General features: G+C 36.4%; 1 protein-coding gene across 2 annotated transcripts; it reads left to right on the top strand.

Annotated features, from left to right (window-relative positions):
* Positions 1-3,921: 3,921 nt before the first annotated feature.
* Positions 3,922-14,911, top strand: LOC120629582. Of its 2 annotated transcripts, XM_039898554.1 has the most exons (5): positions 3,922-3,995; positions 4,481-4,676; positions 11,768-11,924; positions 13,023-13,142; positions 13,540-14,911. In XM_039898554.1, the coding sequence occupies exons 2-5, from the start codon at positions 4,632-4,634 to the stop codon at positions 14,535-14,537; spliced, it is 1,320 nt and encodes a 439-aa protein (XP_039754488.1). In that variant the 5' UTR covers positions 3,922-3,995; positions 4,481-4,631; the 3' UTR covers positions 14,538-14,911. The 2 variants fall into 2 exon arrangements, with proteins under 2 accessions (XP_039754488.1, XP_039754487.1); XM_039898553.1 differs by having other exon boundaries at positions 3,922-4,676.
* Positions 14,912-19,702: the final 4,791 nt, after the last annotated feature.

A 19,702-nucleotide genomic window follows, 5' to 3' on the forward strand; every position in this document is an offset into this window, starting at 1 on the left:
TCACAAATCTGTAGGTTTATAGAATTGCTATTAAAATTGCAAGGATTTTGATAAAAGATTTCTTTGTATGTTACCACGTAACTTGTTGAATTATTGTGATTCTTTGTTCACAAAATAATAAGATTGTAACTATATAATTGTCGCCACTGCAGAACCATTTTTGCAAACTTCAACGACGATATGATGCATTCCTTATATCATTTCTCCATAATACCGGTCGTTAATTAACGTCGGTCTTATTTTAAGAATCTAAAACACTAACGTCAGTAAAATAGAACCTATCTACCTTGGTACAGGATTTGCAACTCTAAAAGGAAGTTACAAAGTCCATTTCGATTAAAAACTGTTGACGCTAAAGCGTTTTTATAGAAATCGTTTTGGAGTAAATAGATAGTTAGAAATCCATGGAGAATAGATGGCTAGAAATCTAACGAGATAAGCAATTGTGTATTGCGTTGCAAAAATAAATGTTAGAATTCCTTTTTTTTATCTTACATGCCAAGCCTCCTTACGCTCGTTTCACATGTTATTTCGAACACCGCAGGGACACCAATCCGATAAGCCGTGTGTCGTTGCCGCAACGCACCGTGTATACCGGCCGTAAAAAATCATTAAAAATGCATTGTGGAATTATCAAAATATACACCATGCACTGTAAATATTTTAAGTTATTATCTTTTAATACAAATCTTTTAATACTAAAAATCTTGACAGTTTCTAACTGGTTTGTGATCTCATTTTAAAAGTTTCTGTTACTCGTTTAGTAGAATTTTTAAGAAGGCAGAATAGGGCACGGTTTACAACATTACGCACGCTAATGTAATCGGCATTCTACCACATTTTTTCTTGTGCCACAAGTTCTAATGCACCAGCGGGAATGCAAACATTAATTGACTATCGAGTTCAAATATTTATTTAATTTAAATTTATTTGACCACAGTATAGTTCCAGAGGAAGCTTTAGTATCGTTGATAGTCTCATGGCGGATAACTATTAACTTACATTGTTATAATATGTACCGATAATGATCCAGGACCGATCGGAACCGCGTAAGTGATTTTCTAAGCTGACTCGTGCGTATGTATATCCATTTTATAAATGATAAAGTGGTCGTTATCATTACTTCGTTCATAAAACTGATGATTCGATTTCTTCAGTCCGTGCAGAAAATCACTTTGCAGTAATATTTGAAACTGTCCTGGATTATTACACTTATTCTGCCTTCGAATTATTGTTTTGTGCACATGTTATAGACTCTACAAGAGGCTAAAGAGTCTTTATTTTTTTACTTTTAGTTTATAGGATGAGTTTGAAAGGCTTTGCGCGAGCGCAAGAGACGTTTTGATATTTATCGAAGTACTGTACATTTAAATGTTTCGACAATCCACCATCGACGACAATCATCGTCGTATTGATACTTAAAATATCTGGATTCAGTTGTCACAGTTAAAACCCTGGGCACAATCAATTCAATTCCTTTATCATGATATGTCATATATGAATCATGATCTCAACTGACACCACCACCCACTGTAGCATACGGCATCTGTAGGAATTTCCACATTCCGCGGTATTTTGCCGATAGGTCCAGTGACTCCCTGCGCACGGTGTTTTCCATTGAGGGATATTGACATTCGTTCAGGGTTTTATGACGATATCTACGAGTCTAATAAGATACCATCTAGGTTATTATTATAGACAAAATAACCATACAAATGCGGACTTTCAGAATGGCATCATTGTACAATAAAATTAATTTTCTAATTTAAATGATCTTTGAAGTTTTTTGTTGTTTATGTTGACTTAAATTAATGAACTTGGCCTATTAATCTGGAAAAATAGCATGAATTGTTTAAACAAATAACTTTAACTGAGTTCTTGTCTACAAATCAAAATACCGAAACTATTTATTTTTCAAAAGTTTTTGTACTAATCAGTATACAAAGAACAAAAATATAAGAATTTAATAAAGAAATTATTAGGAATAAAAGGATACATACTATATATTTTTTTTACATTAAATCTTTTCTTTTTTATTTGTTGGCCTTTGTTTGGTTTGGCGATTCTGAAAAAAAAGTACTCTTTTGTAGCCCAAACTCGCGAAAATGATTTACAGTTATCAAGTAGCATTATTGCTTTTATATTTTTTTACGCAGTGATTTTTGATCACATTGTTGTTCGAAACATGATTTTAGTGCATAACGTCATTAAATCTTTAAGACCTAAATGGATCTTAAGGACAACGATGCGTTAAGAGCACCCAAAAATTAGCATCTTCTGTTCATGTTATTTGCCGGAAAATATATAATACTAAACTGGTTTATTCGTTAATATAAATGATTCGTTAATTCAAGTGTCTCTTGTGCTCTGCAATTTATGATTTAGTATAGTTAATTAAGATTTTTAAAAGCTTGACATTTAATTTCAAATTAATTGCTTTTAAATTTAAGAATCTAATTGAATAATTTAATTAATTAATTAATTTAAACTGTAATTAAATTAGAAGCTTTTGTAAGCCAGTATCGGTATATTTAAGTACGATTATATATTTGTTTTAACACTATGAATTAAGAACAACGAGCAATTGTTGCACCACAATCTGCACTTTTTGATGTTTTTTCAACGAAATATTCACGTTATATCTATTAATGTACGAATAAGTCTATTTTAAAATCAGGTATATTAGTACATGAATCAATTTGGAACTGTTTTCTCAGATTATAAATGAATGCAAGCATTATGAAATTATCTACTTTGTACACTTTGTGGAATCTGTGCATTTTTAATACACGAGACAGAAAGAATTATATAATTTATTTCTCGGTGTTTTATGAGGTTTTTAATGCATGCGCAATGCCAGTAATGCATGCGAATATCGATTGATTGAATAATAAATTTAAGTAAAATGATTTAATACTTGTTTAATTTTTCCCGCACTTCTGCTACCTAACTTTGTTTAAGTTGCTTGCTACCTTTGAAGCCAAATACTGCTTCGTCCGCGTAAAATTTCATGCGTAAAATTTTCATCCGCTATTCTTCAAATTAACTCCAAACAACCGCGTCGCGTTTTTCGCGTTTTCTTTGTTTCTGCTTAGCGTTCTTTCTGACCTTTTTCTTTTGCTTAACCCCTGAAGGTCGTACTTCTTCAAGAATATGGCTATAAAAAGCTTTTTTTATACCTAATTAGATAGTCAAACGAGATCAAAATGGTCCGATACACCAGTTTGTTTAAAATTCGACAGATTAGTAGGTTATCCTGTAAAATGTACTTACGATATTTAATACAATTTTTAGTAGCGCTAATTTTTTAATACAGGGCATGCTATGGGACTAGCAACGACATTTATAATATTGTTTTGTTTTGATGTAGACATTATATTGCAAGCTAGAGTGTAGACTTCGTGAGATAGCTTGATCTAAACTGAGAAGATTTCAGCCACAACCGGATTTTATGTAATATTCCACTAGTAAAAAGTTTCACTGAACGACCCGTCGGGAGTACTATTGTAAGAAATGGAGCCAACATTTTTTTGGTATGGATTGGGTAAACCGTTTATTTATAAACTGTATTGGCCTGGTAATTTTGGACTTTAGGATGAGCCGGCGGATGTCTGGTCAATCTCATGCTTGAAAATTTCGACAATATTATTACTATTAAAACTATTTATTTACTGCTAGCAGCAAGTGCGCATGTGAATGTGCATTATTGTAACCTGTTGACACGTATGTGAATAATGCGTTTGTGTATCAACAATCTTAATATCTCTGCTAAGATATAAAGTGCACGTGTTTATTTGTATCTTGCGCCACACCGCTCAGCTGAGGTAAGCTACGAGTAGGTGTTTGTATGATGTTTTCATTCAATGTCACACGTAGAAGCGCGTGAAAATACCAGTTTGTGTCAAACAAAAGTGTGCGCTTGACTTGCGCGAACGCCTCCCGAGCCACCGCTGTCGTATCGTGGCCTTGTCGTGTCGTTGAAAATACTGCCTGTCGTGAGCTAAAAACTTGATCAATCGATACCTAGTTTGTTTGGAAGATTTTTGAGATTTTTTTATCCCACTTCTGAAAATATAGTGTGTGAATCGACAAGGATGTTGACACTTAACGAAAAGTTTTGTTTGTTCAGTTAATTCCGGAAATTTTCAATATAAACAAAAAATAGGTGTTTGTGATGTTAAATCAAATTAATTGTCCGTCCTGTAATTGTGAAAACGCATATTTTAAACATGAGGAATAATAAAAATCTGCCCCACCGGTCGTATTTGTAGTATTAGGAGCAGTATACAAAAAGCTTAGGCGAAGTTGTAGTTTTCGGGAGTATTATACTAATAGATTTATTGAGAGCTGTATACAACAGTGTAGGGTATAGTTTTCTAGAGCGATAACAAATAGCTGTGGTGTCGGGATTGGTATAGAAACAACCGTGGGGCGAGTCGTTTTCGGGAGCTGTATACAAACAGGTGTGGAATACTTGTAGTTTTCAGTAGCGGTAAACAAACAATTGTGGAATATTAGTAGTTTTCGGCAGCGGTATACAAACAGTTGTGGTGTAAGCTGTAGTTTTCGGGGGCGGTATACAAACAGCTGTGGCGTAAGTTGTGTTGTGTAATCACGTAGCTTATCGCACGATGGCGCTTTGCGACAAGTGGGTCGCCCTGAAGATAGTGGAGTTCGTAAGTACATATAATACCATATTGCTACCTGTTCACTGATTTTATGACTAAAAGGTTGTTTAAAAGTACACTTAGTACTTTTGCTTTTTAACACTGTTTTGTTAGCATGACCTAAATGTATGCTGGTTTGTAAGGAATTAAATCTTGAAATTAAATTTTCATGTACATTAATGCGCCCTGTATTATTTGAAATCTTCATATAATAATATTTATTTAAAGAACCAATGTAAACAACTGTGGATGCACGGTTCGCCCCTCGATATTCCGACCGACTTCAAGGAGGTATTATTCGTAACTTCCTATACTAGAGATTACGAGGCCCTGGGTTCGACATCCAGTTAACTTGTTGAAAATTCTCAGTAGGTAGGTAGTCAAGATAGAAAGGTGGGAATTTGGCGTTTATCCCTTGTGCTTTGGCAATCATTTTAATGTGCTAGTCGCGATTGATATCACTAGTATGTGATGATTGTATTAATCGTTCCAGCCCATCAAACATTTCTGCTCTTTTTTTTTTGGCTTCGTGAAAAAGCTTTATTGGGCACGACGGAGGTTATGTGGCTAAAGCTACCACGGCATGCCCCTCTTATTGGCTTTGTTAGACGCCCGGAGAACCCGTCGTATACCTGCATTAGAGCAGCGTGGTGGGCTCATACTGTGAAACGCTCTCTCCTAGTATAAGAGAGTATTCTTGTGCCTAGAAGTGCTACATTAATAAGAATATAAGGTATTTTTTTCATATTTAAATATAATTTTAGGTAACATCCTTTATCAACACCATGTTTGAGGTAGATATCGTTAGAATCCACACGTCTTACAGAGTGTTACTGGCAGCGAACGAAATGTTTTTTGCGTTCGCTGGACACTGGGTATTATTTTTTAATGTGAAGATTCCCAGTGTTCGGTAGTCCTTTTTTTATTTTTTTTTTATAGTAGGTTCCTATTTGTTTCATAATTTTCTTGATAAAAGGTTACTTTTGCTTTCGTCTGTAATATGTAGGTTTCACATAGTGACCTAGTGCATTTTCCTTATATGGATACCGGTGTTTTGCTGTTAATTATACTTAGATAGGTATGGTACAAGGTACTGCATTCTTCACTGGTTTGATGGAAGGTAATGATTTTTTTTGAAAATTACAATATTATTTAAAACGGTTGTGAGTATATTGTATTGATGTAATCAGCCTAGTTGTTTTTATTCTGAGCAATTGTAATGAGGCCCGCTTCAGCGGATGCACTTCGACCCTCCAGGATCTTTTGTGCTCCCGTTCTGATCCTGAGCAATTAAAACAAGGTGAAGGAAAACATCGCGAGGAAACCTGCTTGCCAGAGAGTTCACCATAACGTTTTCAAAGGCGTGTGATGTCTTCCAATCCTAAATTATTCAGCTTGGTGGACTAAGGTGCGGTCTAAACCCTTCTCATCGTGAGAGGAGACCCGAGGCTGTTCTGGGCCGGTAAGGGGTTCACGATGATGATGATGATGAAGACTCGTCAATAGTAGTGTTGCGACGTAGTCTTACTCTTTATTAGTTACTCAATTCGTCGTGTAATATCATAAACTATAGGATGTAGTGAAATATTCAAAATGGCGGATACAACAAAATAGTATTTGGTTCTGAATATGGTATATCGATACGTATGTCATTGCTTCAGTTATTTGATTTCGGCAACAGGTTATGCTCAATAAAATCACGAAAGTTCGCCGACGCGCGCTGAGAATTCCGGGAAAGTCCCGAAATTATTCGTTTGGTGGGAAATTTACCGTTTACTACGTCGTTGTCACCTACCGTTTCATAATCTATATCTTCTATACTTATAATAAAACTGGAAGATTTATTTACATTTAATATCTATATTTTGAAAATTTTGACCGGGGGATGCTTTATAATCGATACTGAGTCCAAAACCGATTTTTATTCAATTTCTGTCTGTCTGTCTGTCCAGGCATGACGTGAAAACTACTGAACGGATTTAAATAAAATTTGGTATAGTTGTAGCTGATATTCCGTGTCAGCATATAGGATACTTTTTTATTCCGATAAACAGTAAGTTACCTCCGGGAAATGGGATGAAAAGTTTTTATCAATTTTACTTTATACCTCCGTTAAATTTGAATCGATTTTAATAATTCTTTTTTTATTTGAAAGTATATATTGGTTTTTTTTAGATAGGCATACTTAGTTGAAATATTATCAAGCTTTTGAGTTTCTTTAGTTGAACGCACTACGACTACTTTTTGAAGTTGACGTCATTCGCGGACGAAGTCGCGCGGGTCCGCTAGTATTATAATAATAATAATAACGTTTAATTCAGATAAAATTCCATAGCTACAACAATAACAATTACCTTATTTACTATATTCAAAACTAAAATTGGTCAAACCTATAAATAATAAAAAAATTAGGAATCTCCTCCAGTGTGTACCAACCCAGTGCTCCATAATGGGATTTTCCCATTTATTTTTGTGTTAACTAAGTTTGGCACAACTTTTGACTAAGTTCCGAACGGTAGTTTTTTATGTCGCATTTCTTAAATACATTTTCAATATTTTATGATAAATTTAGAAGTTTATGTTATTTTTAAAGCCGTATAATTTTTAAGTAAGTACTTTTTATTTCTTGTTGCGAACTTTGATGGATAAAAGTATGTTAAATTATCTCTTTTTTTATTTACTACTAATTTAAAAAAAATATAAAATCCGTTACCTACATAGTTATGATAGAGTATACCAAAAATACTTACCTACTAATATTTTATAATTCCGAGCTATAGCCTCGACCAGCTGTTGACATTAGACGCAGTACATTGCCAAATGTTCTTTCACAATATGTTACGAGTTTTGTACCTATGCGGTGTAGCGGTTACTTCACTGCTTGTCCGAACGTTTATTAAATTGGTATATAATACATCGATATAACGTAATAATCATCTGCAGCATATTAACGACCCGGCTGGTCTTTCTCATAGGAGGGAGGGATTAAGGTCATAGGCCCACCACGTATGCTACTATTTGGATTGGTGGGTTTCTATGATTATTGTCATACATTTGTTGTTCTATTATTATTATAAAAGAGGACGATGTCCTAACTTGCTCTCCGAGGTCCAGGGGTGAACACCACCAATTTCCGAACTCCGGGTTGCTACTGAGTTACTACATATTGAGAATACCCAAATACCTAATAATTCTTGGCCCGACCCGGGAATCGAAACCGGGACCCTAAGTTCTGTAGTTTTCTAGTTACTACGTTACTATTACCATAAAATTAATTAGTTCCATGCATTTAATGGATTATTTAGTACTAGCTGTTGCCCGCGACTTCGCCCGCTTTTGTTTTTGTTTTTCGAAAGACATGTGCCTCATGGATGTGGCAGCACTTTATGTATTTAGGATAGCTAAGCCTGGTGTAAAATCTTTAAACACTTTCGTCCTCTCTCCCAAGATAACTGAGCTTATTTTTGGGATAAAAAGCATCATATATTACTTCTAATACCTTCAGGAATATGTGTACAAAGTTTCGACTTTGAAACTAAATTGAATGGTAAGAGTTCGTAATTAAGATTCGTTAATTAATTATATAATATATAAAAAAACGTGTGTCTACTTATGTACACGCGTTAGTAGTCATACGTAACAAGATAAAAATCTTTCCAAAAATGTTATCTTTCGCCTTGTTCTGCGTTTGTTACAGTCCATTTTCTTTTTAAATTTTGTTATATTTTGCACCGTCATTATTTTAACCTCTTAAAAACGTCTACGTACCACGTCAGCGAATGTAGGTATAATTAATTATATACTTATTTATTATGTAAGACACTTGATTTGCTGGTCAACAGCTAGGACAGTTTCAAATGGTAAAAGAGGGATCGGGGAAAACAACTCTGAGATACCTTTTGGAGTTCAATAAAATTGATTTCTCGGTACTTTTCTGTAAAGATCGTTTCTTCAATTAGCACACAATTTGTCCTCAACGACTTCCCACGGTGGACAATGACGTAAGCGTAGTCGGCCGAGAGGTCGTAGCTCCGAAGGTTTAGGGCTATAAGCGCTAACTGCTGACAAATAGCCGGCCCATTGTCTTCGCTCCTCGCATTGTTCCAAAGGACTACTTAACAGTTAGCCTTTTGAGCTTACACCTATTAGCACACAATTATTGGTCATTCAATTCAATGTAGGATTTTAGATAGATAGATCTTTATTTGCATAATACACACCTTTAAATAAATCTTAATATATATAAATCTCCTGTCACGATGTTTGTCCGCGATGGACTCCTAAACTGCTTAACCGATTTTAAATTAAATTGGCACACCGTGAGCAGTCTGGTCCAACTTAAGAGATAGGATAGCTTAGATCTTTAACTATAGTCGCAATTTTATTTTATTGCAAATTATTTGTCTTTTATTAATTGACAGTCACATGTTATATATATATACTACTATACTCATTTAAGGCTTAGCGATACTGAATACTTTAAAAACAAAATCAAACGCAGACGAAGTCGCGGGCAACATCTAGTAAATAATAAATATACTACGACAATACACACATCGCCATCTAGCCCCAAAGTAAGCGTAGCTTGTGTTATGGCTATACTAAGATGACTGATGAATATTTTTATGAATAATATACATTAATACTTATAGTAAACATATAAACACCCAGACACGGAAAAACATTAATGTTCATCACACTAACATTTTCCAGTTTTGGGAATCGAGCCCACGGCCTTGGACTCAGAAAGCAGGGTCGCTGCCCACTGCGCCATTCGGCCGTCCGTACGTCTACATAGATTTAAATATCAATTACGAAGTCACAGTATATTGCCATTAGCTGGCGTGCAAATATACAAACCATTGGTTGCAATTAACACATGGAATCTTTTTTAAAAAACATGCAATTTTAATACAGTACAATTATGCAATAGCGGTAATAATAATTAGAGTAAAAAAATAGAAAAATCAGAAACATTAATTGAAAATTTGTGTTCAATGTCAATGTCAATGTGTAAAGAGTAAGTATCTACCTATATTTATACTTCCTGTACGCCCTAATTAAGAAATTAATCAACTAGATTTTTGGTATAGATATAGCTGGAAGTACGGAGAGTAACCGAAGCTACTTTTTATCCCAGAAAAACCAACAATTCCCACTGGATTTGTAAAACACTTACAAACGCGGACAAAAAACGCGCGTAGCAGCTAATTATTTGTTATTGCCGAATGTTCTCTAGACTGATCCAGTGGAAGGCTTCGGCGTCACATAGAAACCAATTGGTGTTATGGAACATAACTGCCATACCCCTAGACAGGTTAGCCTGATGCCATCTCAGGCAGCGTATAACTGCAACATCACTTACTGCCAGCATTAGATATTATATGTAGTGGAAAAAACCTTTCACTAAGAACACAGGTCTAAAAGCGCCTTATGAGCTTTGACTGGCACGATAGTTCCGTTCCAATAAGGTAGGTAGACGAGACAACCTTGCGTTGATAATTATTTATATATGTAACATGGTAGGTGGAATTTAAATGTTTGCATTCTTATTGTTGTTTATGTCATCGAAACGATTTGTAGGTATTTATCGTCACTTAACTTAACACACATTTATCCAAAACAGAACTTAATACTTAACTACTGATAGGGATTTTATAGGTAACGTTAAACCTTCAAAGTAACCCTTACTTTTAACGGGAGATGTATCTTGCCGTATTGCTTTTGAAAAACTAGTCGTGATCTTTGAGTTAGGTGTAATTCGCCCGTGTTAGTAGAATTCCTGGGGTAGTACCCACCCATAGCAATCTTAATTAAAAGCAAATTTTATTAAGATTTTTATGGGCCCACCCAAACGATATTTGATTGTTTTGGACCCTAGCACGTTTGAAGGTGGCAAGGTGGTTGGTGCCCGCAGACTTTTTTCTAGTAAACTCACGGCTCTGAAATATGGTTGGCACAACAGTGGTGGAGACAATCTCTGTTTGTTGACATAGGATATGTTTCGAGAGACCTCCCTGGCGCAACGCTGAGCGCTTTGAATTTAATTAGGAGGTCCCGGGTTCGATTCCCGAAAGGGGCAATTTGGAAATTAATAATTTCTGAATTTTTTCTGGTCTGGTTTGGTGGGAGGCTTTGGCCGAGGCGTTACCACCCTACCGGCAAAGACGTGCCGTTAAGCGATTTAGTGTTCCGGTGCGATGTCGCGTGGAAACCGATTAACTCTACGAAAATCGCTTCCTCCGAAAGTCCTCCGAAAGTGAAGTCGAGGTCCTACCCAATGCGCTATGACCACTCTATTTGGTGCGGTAGGTACTACGGAATTTTTAAATCCCTGCAAGAGAAGAAACCTTTGTCCAGTAGGGCTTAGATAAGCGTCGAGAGATTTCTCGTTGCACTTTCTATTTTCCTACTTGTAGACCTCACACTACGTTGAAGTTTTAGTAAGGTATTCTTGCAGATAAACTGCTTCTGGTTATATTTAGTTTTCACTTGTACATTTATTGGCGTATAAGTAGATATACCTATTGTGTGCTAAATATGTTGAGCATTATAAAATATTTACACATTTATTATCCTAACATCTTCAATTAAATGGAGAGGTCGACGAGGGTATAGGTACAACAATTGGTTCATATGTAGGTACGTTAGTTACGCACGCACACTTACACCCAAACCACCGGCCGCCCAAGACGTGTTTTGTGTGTGTACATAAAAACACGTCGAACTTTGTCGGCTTACAGGCGCAGTGGGCAGCGGCCCTGCTTACTGAGTCAAAGGGTGAAGTTTAAATTACAACAACTGGAAAATGTTTGTGTGATGAACATGAATGTTTCTCAGTGTCTGGATGTTTATATGTATATTATAAGTATTTATGTATATTATTCATAAAAATATTCATCAGTCATCTTAGTACCCATAACGACAGCTACGCTCATTTTTGGGCTAGATGGCTATGTGTGTATTTACGTAGTATAGTTATATTTTTTTTTTATTTAATCTATAATACCGTCCAACTCATAGTCATAGTAAAGTCCCCGTCGGTTTTGGGTCGAGGGTTAAAAAAGCACCTGCATAATGCTTTTTGTTTCAATACGCAGTTGTTCTGCGTGGCGTGCTTAGTTACGAAGCGCGTGTCCAGTGACGATGAGGCGCGACTAGCGCTTCTCCTGCAAAAGCTGTCCCGGGAGTGGTCGCTGCTGACGTCGGTCACGTGGGACAACATCGGCGGAGCGTTCGCTGACGCGGTGTATGGAGGTGAGCTTCATTAACTGAGTAGCCTAGCTTCTTGTAGAGGTCTTCATAGAGATGTATCCAGTGACGACGAAATACCTGGTGTTGCTGCTACAGAATCTGTCCCACGAATGGTCGCTGCTCACGTCAGTCATGTGGGACACTATCGATGGAGTGTTCGCTGAGGCAGTGTATAGAGTCGAGCTTCTTGCACGCTAGTAGCTCGTTGCATTATTTGTTGTTTACGAATGTGTATACAGTGACGACGAATTAGCTGCTGCTGCAGCTATACAAAGTGTCGCAGGAATGAACCCCGCTCACGTCGGTCACGCACAACATCGTCGAAAGTTTTGCTGACGCGTGTATAGAGTTTAGCCTGTCATACAGTAGGTAGTCTATAGCACAAGCGCTATGTTACCTATTTAACAATCTTTTTCTCCCTCGCCATTTTGCCATAGAACAGCGAGACGCTGTGTTACACGGTTAACTCGGTTGAAACGTTGATTATCCAAGTAGACACCTGACATTGGGTAATCTGTGTAAAGCCAGAAGAAAAAACAATTATCCATGTTTGTGGTACTCAACGCTAAGTTATAAAACGCTCTTCGGGCATCTGTTTCCAGTCACGTAGGTATAAGTTTAGTATCTTCAAGAGTGAATAGGCAAGCGCGCCAAGAGGTATCACTTTCCTTAAGGTTTAATAGTCTTCAAGCGCAAGCCTGTCCTAAAAATTAAATATACCAAGTACCTAATGTAATAAAAAAATTAAGTTCATTAAGCCATTTTTTGACGATTTTTGATTTATGATTTATGACGACTTTATGGTGGAATAAAAAACACACATACATTTTTGCACGAATGTATGGTAAGGCAAGACCTTGACCTTGTGGCTGACAACTATTGCTTATCAGAATTAAAGTTCTGGCAATCCGAGGACAGTCTTGGACCAGATAGTAAATTATTATTTCATTCAGCGTCTCTAAAGATACCATCGACAAGGTTATCAATTCGAATTGTATTTTATCTCCGTGAAATCTGAACTGACGATATCTTACTTATTGCCATGTTTACACCTATCCGTCTTTTTTCATTGCCTGATATATACAATTTATATGTTATCAGGTTACGTGATCATAACATTCGCGTTAATATTGGGCAGAGTCTTTCAAGAGATACCAAGAGGACGGCGGATACTTGAGAGCGTACTTCTTGGCTTTGGGATCGTCTTCTTTATTGTTTTGGGTAAGATTAAAACTTTGTATATTCTAATAATGCAAATTCCGGAAAACCGAACATTACTATTTCTGATGTTCATTACTTGCCGTACTATTTTGTTCGCCACGATGTCGAGGAAGGTATAATTATATAAAGACGTCATGCTTCTTCAAGCTTTAACATCGACTACACTAGAGAGAAACAATGCTTAAACTAAAAATTATCGGCCTCAATAAAAAGTTTTAATATTTTATCCTTAACAAATTTTGATGAAATGACCTCATCGATCAGGCATGGAGTTTATGATACATACATGATCCCTGAAAACATTACACTCTTAAAAGTTACGTTTTTGTCAATGCTCTGAACGGCTTATTGACCAATGAAAGAGAGGAAACCTATAAAGGAATGTTTTATTCCACAGGTGGTCTAGCGCTAGCTTCTCTAGACTCAGTTCCGAATAATTTGATAGTGAACGCATCTGTACTGGGTTCACTCTCATTGGTCGTCGCTGCACTATTCCTCATAGATCTCATGGGCCCTAGAATCTACACAGCCACTCGGCCGTCACAGACAGACCAGACCATATCTTCGCCTAAATCTGAGAAGAAAGTTTCGATTGTAACTCAGGCTGTACAACCACCGACATCAGATGTAGTGGATGGCAAGCAGAATGGACATTTACAGAACGGAAAACAAAATGGGCACGTGCCGAATGGCAAACAAAATGGTCACGTTCAAAAGCCCGAAAGACCGAAAGACTTGGATCTAAGTAAGATGAAAGACAAAGAAACTATAATTGAAGATTTATTTGATGAACCTAATAAACAAAGGAAACTAGATGATCTGCCGATTGAGAGAGATCTGGAAAAATCAAAGTTCGGATCCTTACGTAACGGTCTCGAGGCAGGAAATTACGTGCGTCTTTCCGAGCCGTTGTCTATACCAGACAAATTGCATTATGAACAGGAGCTTGCTAAGTTTAACGAGAAATATTTGCAAGACTATTACGAAAACGTTCACGGGAGATTGTCCGTTAAAGAGGATTATTTGCCAGAGTTGCAAACGCCAATATTTTCTAAAGTTAAGACTGGAAGATTGACAAACTTGTACGATGACGTTTCACCAAGTTACGAACAGAAAAGGTCGACTTCAAAATCACCCACAAGAGCAAAGACAGTGCCAACGCCTACAATACAGCAGCTCGAAGATTATTTGAAAGGCTCGATTAGATCCAAAAGATCCGAGACGCCCGCTTTGTTTCCAATGGAGCCTATTGAGGAAAAGGACCGGGAAGGTGCTGACGCGGAAGGCAGGGCGTCTGGTACTCCAAGCGACCGAGGTTACGTACAATACACTGCCGGTAGATGGCCTGACAAAACCAGACAAATACGGACACCGAGACATAGTCCAACTCAATGATATTTTTTAACCTAATGACTGATGACATTAAGTCATCGTTGCGAACTTGATGTGACGTGATTAATGAGCGGTTTGTGCAATTAATGGATCTGACTGTGTGATGGAGCAGAGTATCGCACGAATTAATCCATTTTCCGGTTTTACATGTTACGTGTAATTAATGGTTAACCAAATGTATTATTTTTATAATTACTGCCATAGCCGCGGTGTCATAATTAATTTATGGCGTTGTTTTGTTTAAAACATTCAAGTATTCTTAGTATTTGTAGATGGAAATCTACTCATAGTTACATTTAAGAACTAATTGCGTTTTTGTAGTTATGTGAAAAAATATTTAATGCCTATTCTTATGATACCTTTAAGGAATAATTGTATTTTTTTTAGATTATGTAGGCATATGTTCATGTCATGATTAAAGTTAAAATTAAACTTTTGTAAAATGCTTAGTTTTTTATATTTTCATTTGTATTAATATTAAAACCTATTACATATTTATTTTTAATTCAATAAGTAAGGTTTACACTAATTACAGTAATTAAATACACACATTAAATTAAATTATACAAATTAAAAAGAGAACAAAAGAAAGAAAAAAGAAAAATAAAACTAAAACTAAACGCGTCCCGCGTTGTGCGGGTGTCCACTGTGCGGCAAGACGTGACGGCGAAACATTTGCGTTGCATTTGCGTTTGCATTATATAACACTCATCTTTGAAAGGAAGCTTGTGCCCAGCAATGGGATTTAATAGGATGAGGATGATGAAATTATATTGTTAGTATTAACAGGTTTTTAAAATTAAGTTAAAATCAGCAATTAGGTGTGAAGGTCGTGGTTGCCGGTATAATTGTAGGGACGGACACAGGGCGGCAACCGAACTGATGGTAGCATCATATTTAGGGTACCAGTACCAAAGTGGTAAAAACGACTGCCTTGTCCGAAGTTTGCAGTGTGTTAAAAATCTCACTTAAATGTAGTTTCGAGTTTCCTGAAGATTGTTTTGGCATTACCATATTTTAAGGTGACTCATTAATGTTATTCCGCGAAATAAGGTATCATTGTAGACGGTTCCCATGAGATTTTTGCTGATAAATAATTAGATAATATCACAATTTTTGATGTGTTCAAAAATAATTAATTTGCGTGTTTTTAATTACTTCTCTCAATGTTTTAACTTGGAAATGACGACCAATCAACATTGTTTGGTATCTCGTTAAACTCCGAAGACAAAAGAATCGAGTGTCATGGATTTTAAACCTCCCATTTTATTTACTGTGCCTCCATGAAGGAAGTTCGTTGCTCCTAAGTGGAAGATTAGAGTTAATTTGAAAATAATGAGTCGTGACAAATATATCTAAGTATTACCTATGTACTTATTTACAGAAGGAGATCATTATGTCAGTTATATAAAAAACTAAATAAGACAATGCTTCAGGCAGGCAAACTAGGAATAGATTGCTATATACCTTGTTTTATTTTCTTTGAATTTATAGATAACTTAAAATAACTATCGTAGAATAAGGGTCGTAGTTCGAACCATCAGTTTAAAACTTATATAATTGAAAATGTATCATTAGTAACCGATTATCGGCCCACTACGGGCCACAGGTCTCTCAGAATGAGAAGGTTTTAGTTGACCACGGTGATCAAGTGCGGATTGGTGGACTCCACACACCTTTGAGAACATTATGTAGATCTCTCAGGTATGCAGGTTTCCTCACGATGTTTTACTTCACCAGAATATCACTTGCTTGATTACTTAAAAAAGTTAGAGGTGCGTGCTGGGTTTCGAACTCAGCCCCCCGAAAGTGAAATCGAGCTCCTACCTACCTACGAGTGAAATGCGCTATCACCGCTACAAAGTTATAAATAAATAAATAAATATTAGATACGCCAACACACACATCGCCATCTACTCCCAAAGTAAGCGTAGCTTGTGTTAGGGGTACTAAGATGACTGATGAATATTTCATAATAATTTACAACGGGTGTCATGCGAAAGCGTCTGTTGTTTTTATTTGTTTGAATATCAAAGGACAAACTTTTTATAAAGCGATTTTAGTGCAAACTTGCTAATGGCCTCCTACTCACAAAGTTGAATGAATCTCGTAACAGTTTACGCTGAAACGTGCGTCAAAGAGTGTTAATTAAACAGACCGTCAGGTTTAACGCGTGCCTTCATATCGCAGATCAATTAACGAGTTTATGTTTTAAGGTTACTTACCTATAAGTTTACGTTTTTAAGTCATTACATATTTAATCCCTATCCCTACTTCCCTACTAATATTATAAATGTCAATGTAAGTTTGTTTGTTACGCTTCCACGCAAAAACTACATTACCGATCCTCATGAGACTTTGTTCACATATTTTTGAAAGTGTTAGAAGTAATATAGGATACTTTTTATTCCGACATTAAGCTCGGTTGCTTTGGGAGAGGGGGTGAAAGTGTTTGACGATTTTACACCATAACTCCGACAAATTATAACCGATTTAATTAATATTTTTGTACTATAGAGGTTTTATTATGTGTTTAATTTTGTCCAAACTGTGGTTGGAGATAGAGGACAGAACTCCTCAGCGGGATCATTTAAGGCTTAGCGATACTGAATACTTTAATTTTTTTTAGAACTACAACTAAATTGAACGCCACATCAAAAAGCAAAAACAAAAGCAGACGAAGTCGCAGGCAACAGTTAGTACATTGATAAAACAGATTGGGTTTTTTTAAGCCGTAATAGATGTAGTATTATTATGTTAATTTAAAAATGTATACTTTTCAAACATGTACTTTAGTATATAAATAAATAAATATACTACGACACTACACACACCGCCATCTAGCTCCAAAGTAAGCGTAGCTTGTGTTATGGGTACTAAGTGACTGATGAATAATTTTATGAATAGTATACATAAATACTTATAAAATACAGATAAACACCCAGACACTGAAAAACATTCATGTTCAACACAAACATTTGCCAGTTGTGGGAATCGAACCAACGGCCTTGCACTCAGAAAGCAGGGTCGCTGCCCACTGCGCCAATCGGCCGTCATATAAAATATAATATAATCTGACTTTAATGGTGAAATTAAAAATATAAGATAGATATTTTTTTCAATTAGGTAGGTACAATGTTAGGTTATTTGTGCCTCGTTTAATGCTGCAGACACCATTACATTTCATGGAATACAAATTCTTTAGGATGCAAGATGCTTTATCCTAAATGTTGTCAAGTTTGCATTGCTTCATCATTATTATCGTCAACCCCACTACAGGCAGTGGCGTGCACTTCATATATGCACAAAAGCACTGCATACCCTAAAATTGATATATAACTCGCATAAGAGGAGGATTTTTACCGTTTTATGCAATTCTTCTGCTGTATGTTTACCCTGGAAGAAATCCAGTGCACGCCACTGAGTCTACAGGTCACGGTTACAATGAGAAGGGTTAAGGCCATAGTTCACCACGCTGGTACAGTGCGGATTGGTGGACTTTACACGCCTTCGAGAACGTTATGGAGAGCTCTCAGGCATGCATTTTACCTGCACCGTTAAAAACAAGTGATATTTAATTACTTAAAACGCACATAATTTCGAAAAGTTAGAGATGCGTGCCGGAATTTGAACTTAGCCCCCTTTAAGTGAAGCCGGAGTCCTAACCACTAGGCTATCACCGCTTCAGTGCAAACACACAGTAGGATACGCAGGCGCAAAGATTCTCCACGCTTCTTATTTACGGGTTGGTGGGCTTTCACTAATGTTATCACATGAACATGGTCTTTATATATATAAATAAATAAATATACTAACACTATACACACATCGCCATCTATTCCCAAAGTAAGCGTAGTTGTATTATGGGTACAGAGATGACTGATGAATATTTATATGAATAACATACATGAATACTTATAATATAACATACACCCAGACACTGAAAAACATGTTATAGTAACATTTTTCTAGTTGTGGGAATCTTACCCAATATAATCACAACCGGGATCAACGGCATAACGTGCTACTGGGCGCAGTAAAGTCTTATAGTTACCTAAGATTTTTGGCCCGACCCGGAGTTTGAATCCAGGTCCTCGTGTTCCATAGTTGATCATGCTAATCACTAGACCACCAAGGCAGTTAGTTACTGAGAGGGTAGTACATAGTCACAATAAAATTCAAATGTAATCTAAATGCGACATCTAATACTTAATAGTATATCTTGTGATGTGAGTATGTTTCTCACGCATATATCCAGCCTTGTACGAGCAGGTAAACATAGTAAACATCGCAGGTACATTCATACATAATAATGGGTTTTAAGTCAGTAATTGTGTAGGTACCTACCTACTTACTTACTGGGAAATCTGTAGGTAACGTTTGTGATTCATAAACCTAAGATTTTTAATTAATTGCTTTTTATTAAAGTTATACTTCTTTTGGCGCGTTAGGGAAAAATGGTAAGTAAATTATTATCAAAATTAAGCTTAATTTGCTATACAGCGCGAAAAGCAGGAGAATCTGTGTGATCTCTGTGTGATCACAGATTCTCCTGCTTTTCGCGGAATATAGCAAATTAAGGTTAATTTTTATAATATATCATGGATTTCCGCAAAGTAACGCCTGCTTCTATCCAATGGTGAATACATTATTACGAAGCCCGCGCACACCGCCACAAAAACCGACACCATGAAGTTAGCTATAGTCAACATTTTAGTTTTTCTAAAAAAGGTTTGACAGTTGCCTTTCAATAATTCAAACAATAACTTTTTTTCTTTTGTTTAATAAGCGTATAATTAATTTATGTATTAGTTATAACTTTAAACTCGTTAAAGTATGGTTTTTTAACGCAAGCAAAACGCAAGTCCGAGTAGAACAAATAAAGCAAGCAATATTAGGCCACACGACCGCGACAGCGACGTTCGGAAAATCCCTTATCTATATTTTTTAGCACGGCTGTTTGTTTTCTACGGGGTCAGATTGTAATAGCAGCCTTGCGGACGTCGTCGACCGTCTCTTTAGAGACAAAGGACAGTTTTTACTCCGTGAGAACCGCCGCAACCTTCGCGCATCGACAAGCGCTTCCTTACAGGGCTGTTACTCTTCGTAACAGCCCTGTTTTTCGGCTTTTCAGTCGTGGCTTATTATGAAACAACATACAACAACCT

Source organism: Pararge aegeria, chromosome 14, assembly GCF_905163445.1.
Source record: "Pararge aegeria chromosome 14, ilParAegt1.1, whole genome shotgun sequence".
NCBI lineage: Eukaryota > Metazoa > Arthropoda > Insecta > Lepidoptera > Nymphalidae > Pararge > Pararge aegeria.

What these genes read in the sequence shown, in the direction of transcription:
- LOC120629582 (XM_039898553.1), top strand. Translation starts at nt 4,632, where the DNA reads ATGGCGCTTTGCGACAAGTGGGTCGCCCTGAAGATAGTGGAGTTC. An exon ending in CGCTGACGCGGTGTATGGAG is followed by an intron (nt 11,925 to 13,022) that starts GTGAGCTTCATT and finishes ATATGTTATCAG; the next exon opens with GTTACGTGATCATAACATTC. An exon ending in CGTCTTCTTTATTGTTTTGG is followed by an intron (nt 13,143 to 13,539) that starts GTAAGATTAAAA and finishes TTTATTCCACAG; the next exon opens with GTGGTCTAGCGCTAGCTTCT.